Here is an 8,685-nt window from a genome sequence, read left to right on the forward strand (position 1 = left end):
AGCCCACAAGCAAGTCATCAGTACATGTTCATCATTTAGATGCAAAGCAGATTTTGTCAGCTGGCTTTTGCTGTGCATCTTCTAGCTGCGTCTTAAGCTACAATCTGGTACTTTTTTTTTTACTCGTACACGCACTAAATGGTCACGTTTTTTGTGCTAAGCTATGCTAGACATGTCCCGAGTGTGACAAACGGAGGAGAAGTTCATATGTTTTGTCTTCTCTGACTGTCAGCAGCAGAAGCAGCGAGATGCAGAACGACCCGGAGCTGCTTCCTCGTTTCCGTGCTGGAGGTGTTTTCAGTGGGTTCAGGCTGCTGCTGAGGTTTAGCATTAGAACTAGTTTCAGTCAGTGTGAGGATGTGGTTTGACTTCGGGTTAGTTTGGGATTTTTACATTAACAATGGAGGTGATTGGGAGTTGGGATTGTGGTTTTATTGGTGTGTTCTGTGTGTGGTTGTAGAACAGCTGCATGAATCTGTTCATTTAATTCAGCAGCACAGTACAGAAGTGTCGAGATGAGATTTACTGTGAGGAGATGATGTCTCAGGCACCAGGTAACCCACCTACATCCAAACACTTTCTTCTTTTCAGCCTTTGATGTCAGCAGGTCATATCTGCTGAAGCACGTCTTCATTTCTGTCTCTGTGATCAAACCTGCTGCTGCCGGTTTCATCGACTCGTCATGATGTTGTTTTCTTCTTTGTCATCAGAGGTCAGCGAGAGGAAACGCAGCTGTCTGATCAGAGCAAACTGGTGAACGAGGCGGAAACGCGTCGCTGCGTCTGCTGCCGTGACGCCTCCTGTTTGGTTGTGTTTGCTTGTTTACTGGGCGTCTTTCCCCTCGATGACCTCTCTGATGTCGCGCACGGCGACTCCCCTGAGCGAACGGAGTTTCCAGCTGCTTTCATTCTTACCTTCCAGACGCTTTCGTTCTTGTTGTTGATCTGAGCCGGACTCCACGTGGGACTTGGTGCGACTCTTCAGCTTCCCAGAACGCGTTCGGCTGCTTTGAGAGTCAGTTTTAACGAGAAGCGTTGCGTAATAACGCCGGCGGAAGGGCAGGTCATCCGCTCTGAAACGTCGGCGTGACGAGACTGTTCTCAGAAACGCCGCTCGTCGTCGGACTGGAGCGGAAGTTCTGTGCGTCCTCCAGCCTCCACCGGTCAAAACACAGTCGAGTTAAATGTTACTGAGCTGTTTATCGGTCGGTTGGTTGTCTGGAGAAGAACTAAACGCTCCACCTGTATCAGCCAATCAGACTTTATTTCCAGCAACAACCCCCACAGTCCAGTTATCAATAAAAGACTGAAGACCTTTCCTGTATGACACGGGCAACGAGGACGCACCAGGTGAGATGAAATAAAATAAAATGAGCTAATAAACGAAATAAGATACCGATTATTTAAAAGATGTAGAAATACAGTTAAAAAAAAAAACAACAGAAAATGCTAAAAAAAATAAATAAAAATGACGTAATAAACAAGTACAACAAAAAGTCTAAAATATGTAAACAGGTGAATAAATAGAGAATAAACAAAATGAGTTAAACATAAATAAAGTCCATCAAATCAATCCAAAGGCTGAATAAAAAGGTAGGTCTGGAGTTTGCTCAGGTCTTCTGCTGTTCCAGAGATGCGAGCCGTAGGTTTCTGTTCTGGCTTTGGGTTTAATTAAAAAGCCAGAAGACCGGAGGGTTCATAAGACAAAAGCAAATCTGATGAATATAAAGAGACCAAGACCATGAAGAACTTTAGAAACTAATAAAAAGAATCTTAAAATCAGTGCAATCTGAGCTCTCCTTCTGGTCTTAGTTAGAACTCGTGCTGCCGGGTTCTGAAGACGCTGGAGAGGATGTTTGGTCCAGATAGGAGAGCGCTGCAGTAGTCAAGTAATAAAAGCATGTATTAGTGTCTCTGCATCAGTTTTCAAGAGTTTGCAATGTTTTTAAGTGATAAAAAAATCTTGGTAATATTTTAAACGTGGGGCTCAAAACCGATCGCAGAGTCCAAGATGACTCCAAGATTTTTAACTTGTTCGCTTTGTTTTAATTCCAGCAAGCCTCTCTGAGCTTTAGTCCCAGTGAGCGGTACCTCTGTTTGGTCCTGGTCGAGCTTTAAAACGTTGTTTGCCATCCATTTTTTATATCTAAAATACAATTAACCTCTTAAGACCCGAGCTCTTGTTTGATTTGCAAAAAATAAAAATATATAAAAAAAATAAAAATATATTTTAAAATGTTTAAAAAAATAAAAAATAAAAACAATAGTAAAATAATAAAAAATAAAATTAAAAATATATAAAGAACATAAAATGCATTTTAAAATATTTAAAAAAACAATAATAAAATAATAAAAAGAATATTTAAATATATATATAAAGAAAATAAAAATATATTTAAAAATATTTAAAATATTTAAAAATAAAAACAAACTATAATAACAATAATAGAATAATAAAAATAAAACAAATGAACTACTGTGGTAATATAGCCCAAAATGTGACGTTCCTAAGACGTTAAAATGGGCATCAGCTGTCCTCAGGTCACCAGGAGACACGCCGATGTACAGTTGTGTGTCATCAGCGTAACCATGGAAACTGACGCCTGACGTGTCTCCTGATGACATTTCCAAGGGGTTGCATGTATAGATTAAATACCTGTAGCCTTATTACCCTAAAATAATTACTAATCTGCGCTAAAAGCTGGAGTTTGCGGCGCGTTGAATCTTTGCATCCTCCTGAAGTCATAAGGACCGAGCGGGAGCGGAGTAGCTGCACATGTTCGTAGGATTTCTGCAGCACAAGAACTGCTGAGGACTGAAACGCAGACAAGCTAGCGGATGTTTTTAGACGATCTACGCGCTGGTTGTTGAGCTGCGATGCACAAAACCAATGTTTGCATTCGACTTTGTGGCCAAAACGCAGAAAACATGGACGCCTTCTTTGGCATCGGTCAGTGACTGTTAAATAAAGCTGTAAAAACATTTGAAAATACAAGTGTTGGGCCACTAAAAATAATGGATTTAGAGCTTTTTCTCTTTTATGAAAGTAACCAGATCACATTAAGCAGCGAATCGATCGGTCGACGCCACCGCCGGTCCTTTAAGTACACGGTGGTGCCCCGTGGAGGGATCACAGGTCGACGATGTGTCACAGAACGGAGCGGCGTGACGTGAAATGTTGGATATTTACTCTAAGTTAAACAGTTCTTTAAAGTGAAGGAGTCAGTTGTTGTGTTTAACCTGCAGACTTGTAGCCGCTTTGATTTGCTTTTCCAGCACACGATCGCTGAAATTGTTGCACCAAGTTGAATAAACTGCTTCAGTCGGCAACAAGCGACTGAATAAAGATGATCTAAATGAGGTTATAAGATGCACCAATGCCGCTGGTTTAAGCTAAATAATTTCCCAAATGAGCACTTTGCGTCGCTACAGCTTAATTTTAAAGGAATTTTCCAGCTTCTGTATTTGTTTTCTACAAACATAAACATGATTTTGATTCTAAAAGAGCAGGAAACCTTTTTTTTTTTAGCTTTCCTTCCAACTAGAATAGCTGTTTTAAGTGAACTCACACCTTTAAACCAGGAAGACAAATAAGATTCATTTATTTCAACTGCAGACGAGCAGAATGTGTGCAAAATATGGAGACGTTTAGAGCTGAGACATGTTGGTAAAATGGAGCTGCAGCTGGCTTTAGTTGGTGAGTCTTTCTGGTCGCAAGTTCCTTGTTGCTAAATGTGGGCAAGATGTTGGATTTCTGACCGTGAACATCGAAGCCCTGTGAGTAGCTAAAAACCTATACAAGAACAGAAAAGGTGGATTTAAGGTGAAAAGAGACCAGCTGTGGCGCCATGTGTTGGTTTGAAGCCTTGAAGCAGCTCTGATGGTGTTCTGTAGAAGCAACAGCTGGCATCGCCAACCGGTTCTCTTGTTCTTTAAACTGAGGAGGAGAACCTGAGAGAAGCCACCTCCGAACCTCAGCGGATAAAAGATTCTCCGGCTCGGTTTCAACATCATGAAAGTTGGTTTGTGTTTGCGTCCTCCACAACCGCCCGACTTTCCGCTGTTGCCGTTTCAACAGTCGACCGCCAACCTTCACAACGGTCGCCATTTTAATTTTCCGACAGACTTCGACAGTCGGAGGTCGGGCTTTCTCGTTTGCTCGCTGACGTCAAGTTTCTCCGATGACGAACTGGTTTTTGTTTTGGGGGCAAACTGAGTCTGAAGGGACGTTACCGGGTGTTCGACTCGGCCGGTGACCCTGACGGCATTCCCGTGTGCGATGCAGTTCAGAAGCTGCCTCTCTGAGCTGGTGGAGTTTCCGTTTCACTACCTGTCCGGCCCTCACTGTGCTCGTATGACTGTTTTCTATTTCGGGACTGACGCTGTGTGAATGGGTGTTTCCTCCGAGAGCAGCGAACTCGTCTTTGGCTTTCGAACCACCGAAACAGCAGCTTGTTCTGACGGTATCTGTGGTTAGGTTGTTTTTTTTCTTTTGTTTTATTCTTGGCTCAGTGGTGGACACTTGTTTTTGACTTTATGCTGATTGTTTGTGTCGTTGGCGCCGTTTGTTTTTGCGTTTGTTGAGTGAAACACAACAGAATTACACACTTACATCATATTTAATTACACTCATCACACGTTTCACAAATCCTACATTTCTTTGTAATATTAACGATAACTAAAGCGCGAACAGGACGAGAAGGTCAAAAAACAAACGATGGAAAATTTAACGTGACGTGCGCTCGGCTTGTGGTTACCGTGGCAACGACCAAGATGGACGCCCGGCGTTTCCGTTGGTTACCAGACGACGCTGCAGACTCTCCGGAGGCGACTTCAAGCTTCGCTTTTGAAGATGGGATGTTGTTGTCTTTTGTCTGTGCTTTAGTTCCTCTGGCTGGTGATTAAACCAGTGGTTCTCAAATTGGGGGTCGGGACCCTCATGGGGGTCCCAAGATAATTCAAGGGGGTCGTCAGATCATTGTAAAAACAAAAAATATATATATAAATAAATAAATACAGCCTATATTTATTAAATAAATGTGTATTTGGGCTGTCAACATTCAAAGTGTCACTCCTTTTTTGAACTTGTTAATATTATGATTCGATTCTATTTTGTTTTAATTCTCTTTTTTAAATTATTTACTTTTATTTTTGTAGTTTTTTTCTCCTTCATTTGTTGGAAATAAATTCAATTCATTCATTCATTTAAAATAAAATGACTGTAAAGCGATTAATCTACACGTTCATTTTTAATTAACGCACGAACAACAAAGTTATTACTGGTGATATATTAAGAATTCAAACTGGGGCGTCACAAACACAAACTTATCTTGGGGGTCGTGGCTCAATAACCGCTGGATTAAACCCCTAAAAACTCCAATGTAGGTGTTTTGTTTTGTTTTGTTTTGACATGAAAATAACAGATTCCTGCTTTAAAATGCCTCAGAAACATCTCACTACCTCTTTGTCCACCCACCTCTCCGCCGTCTCCACGTTACGCCAAAACACGTCGGAGTAATCGAGGCGAAAACTGTTGGAACTGGAAACTGATTCTAATAATGACACAGAAAGTCCCCCTTCTGGACCGGATCTGGTTCCTCTGTGTTTGCTGCGTATATAAAAAAAACAAAAGCTGCTTTTCTGAATCTCGGTTTCAACTGACTGGTTATTTTGCACTCGATGTGTTTTCTGGCATTTAAAAAACATCATATAGACGAAGTTAAAAACACTCGATCGTACATCTGAAGTCATTTTGGGTCTTTTAAGTGATAATATATGAACTTTACTTGCAGCATTTGGTGGTTTTTTGTTCCGTATTTGACCTTAAAAGTGCATTTTTCAGGATATTTTGGGTGTCAGAAGGTGTTTTATCAGCATCATCTTGCTCAAACTAAAAATAAAAAGTTTAAAGTGTGTGTGTGGTTGATGGGAAGGTGTCTTCATGGTTTCTGTGCTTAAATATAACTTTCTGTGTAAACGCTGAGAGAAGTGACTCGCTCTTTAAAGGTCATCGTGTGCATGTGTGCGGTTTCTTACACTCCACCGATCTGGACATCGAATATGCAAATGCAGCTCCGCGCTCGTGTGCAAGAAAACAACTTTTCTCAGCTGCAGCGGAGTAAAAACAAATAACCAGCGTTTTTTTTAATGTGTTTTCAGGCACGAAACAAGCGGAATGGAGAGCTGGCAGCGCTGAAAGTCATCAAGATGGAGCCGGGTGAGAGTTTCAGCTCAGTGTTTCTGCTTTAGTTTTTATTTCTTGGTCGTGTTTTCATGTTTTAATTCACTTGTCACTACATTTTAGCATCAAAACTTGCCTGTAAACTACAAACAGGTTGAGTTTTTACAGCAGTTCTCCAGCGTAAGATGCTAAAATGTGAAGAAGAGGCACCTGTTTGGCCTGTTGTTGGATAATAAACCGCCTCGACAGGGAAAAAAATAAGAATTGCATAACCTGCATAACCTTTTAAAGCAATTAAAGCAAACACTCATTATGTTTTCATGATGGTTTCATGATGAGCAATGCCAGTGACCGAAGACATCAGGCTGCAGGAGCATCAGTCATAAATCCGCTCGTCGTTTACAGCCGCAGTCATTCAGGAACCTCCCTAATTAGTTCCATCCATCATCTATACACCACTTAATCCTCACTAGGGTCATGGGGGGCTGGAGTCTATCCCAGCTGACTCAGGGTGAAGGCAGGTTCACCTGGACAGGTAACCAGTCTATCACAGGGCTACACTTAGAGACAGACAACCAAGCACACTCACATTCACACCTACGGACAATTTACAATCATCAATTAACCTCAACATGTTTTTGGACTGTGGGAGGAAGCCGGAGAACCTGGAGAGAACCCACGCTGCACGGGGAGAACATGGAGACTCCACGCAGAAAGATTCCGGTGCCCCCATCGGGACGCGAACCGGCCAACGTCTTGCTGCGAGGCAACAGTGCTACCAACTGCCCCCTAATTAGTTCATTAGGGTTTATTATTAAAGCTGCACCTCGCTTAATCTCCTCTGTGATGAGCTGACCGTGTCGCTTCGAGGATGCAGAGTCGGTCTCTACGTGGATTTTTAACTTTTGGTGCAAAAGATGGAGGGAGCTCGTTAGTTTTTGGTTGTGCAGATGCTGGGTCCTGCAGCTGTTTCAGGGGGATGCTGAGCAGCAAAGAGACCTACCGTAATGCTTTTTTTTTTCCTGGGAGAGGACACACACACACACACACACACACACACACACACACACACACACACAACTCCATTGTCCTACAGCATGACAGGGAATGCAACCTCAAGAGTAGAATGTACAGGAGGAGGAAAGCTCAAGTTCCTGTAAGAGTGGTGACGGGATGCTCAGTGCTCAGTCAGGCGTCCTACATGTAAGTCGATGGTAGATGTTTGGGAGCTGGTTTTATTGTTAATAAATGGATTGTGGAAATCCAAGCACAGGCACATGTCTGATGAGCCCACTGGGTGCATGACACTCACTCTCCACCTGAAGAGTGACCAGTGATCATCTAAACAGTGACAACAGCTCACACATACTGGTAGACTGGTCCAGCAACAATCCTGCATGGACACAAGCTGATGTCAGTTTCATGTTACAGTTCAAAACAATAGTCTGACTTTTTTTTTTGTGCCCAACAAACTTCAGCAGCAGAAAACTCATGAATATACGTTCTAATATTCACTAACAGACTGTGATCAGCTGCTGTTTCCAGTTAAAGTCACCGCCGTTCAGAAAACATCCACACAAGCTTCCTGCGTCTTTCTGTGTTCGATGCACCCCAGAGTGTGTTTGTGTCATAATTAGGGCTTTAATGCATTCGTTTTGATTAATTAACTGCAGGAAAAGCGAGACATAGACGGATCCTGTGGACACCCAGCAGCTTGGATAACAGTGTGCAAACAAGACAAAAAGTCCTAAAATGTTGAATATAACCGCTGTAATTTGAGTTTAGTCTGTGAATGTAGCAGGCAGGAATAATAAATATAGGAAAAGGAATTCTGGCGTCAAATATTTCCCACTTTTGAGGCTATTTGGAGCCATTAAAGATCCAAAGTGGAGCTTTAAAACTGGAACGTCGGCTCACTTCAGCCTGGTTAATAGTTTGGATTTCTCTCGTTTTAAAGGATTCGAGAGACATTTAAAGGCTTTTACTGTTAAATGCAGCAGTGAATGACATATTGATGCAATGACAGTGCAGTGAAAAAACATACAGAAAGATAAATTAAATTTGTTAATCTCAAAGTGGGGAAATGTGCAGCAAAAATAAAGCCAAAACAAACATTAGTGCTAATTACATCTGATGTATCTGGCAGGTTGTTTGATTTCCTGAAAGATGAGCAACTCTCAAGTAAATTCAGTTTCCAAACGTCAGCTTTTCGGTCAGTTTTATACACAAATGTACGACGTGCGAGCAACACGTGGCGTCTCAGAAACACTCAGATACAGCTGCTGGCTTTCACTTTGAATATTGTTACGCTCCGGCCGAGAGGGGAAACCCTGACGCAACACCAGAACAGAAACCTGCTCCCACAAGCTGCTGCTGCTTTTCTGCTTCACTTCTAAAAACGACCAAAAACCAAACTGCAGGAGTCGATTCGTTCTGAGAAACCAAAAGAAAAACAGAAGCAGTCGAAGCAGAGTGACTCACCTGCAGCCGCATATTCCCAATATG

General features: G+C 42.0%; 1 protein-coding gene across 1 annotated transcript in view; it reads left to right on the forward strand.

Moving 5' to 3' along the window:
* Positions 1–6,105: 6,105 nt before the first annotated feature.
* The window catches only part of map4k1 (mitogen-activated protein kinase kinase kinase kinase 1), a 25,883-nt gene continuing 23,303 nt past the window's right edge, over positions 6,106–8,685 (forward strand). Inside the window, exon 1 of the mRNA XM_008304122.1 lies at positions 6,106–6,216. Coding sequence (XP_008302344.1) covers positions 6,147–6,216 — 70 coding nt within the window. The 5' untranslated portion in view covers positions 6,106–6,146. The remainder of the gene's footprint in view (positions 6,217–8,685) is intronic.

This window comes from Stegastes partitus, unplaced genomic scaffold, assembly GCF_000690725.1.
Source record: "Stegastes partitus isolate 25-593 unplaced genomic scaffold, Stegastes_partitus-1.0.2 Scaffold2140, whole genome shotgun sequence".
Taxonomy (NCBI): Eukaryota; Metazoa; Chordata; class Actinopteri; family Pomacentridae; genus Stegastes; species Stegastes partitus.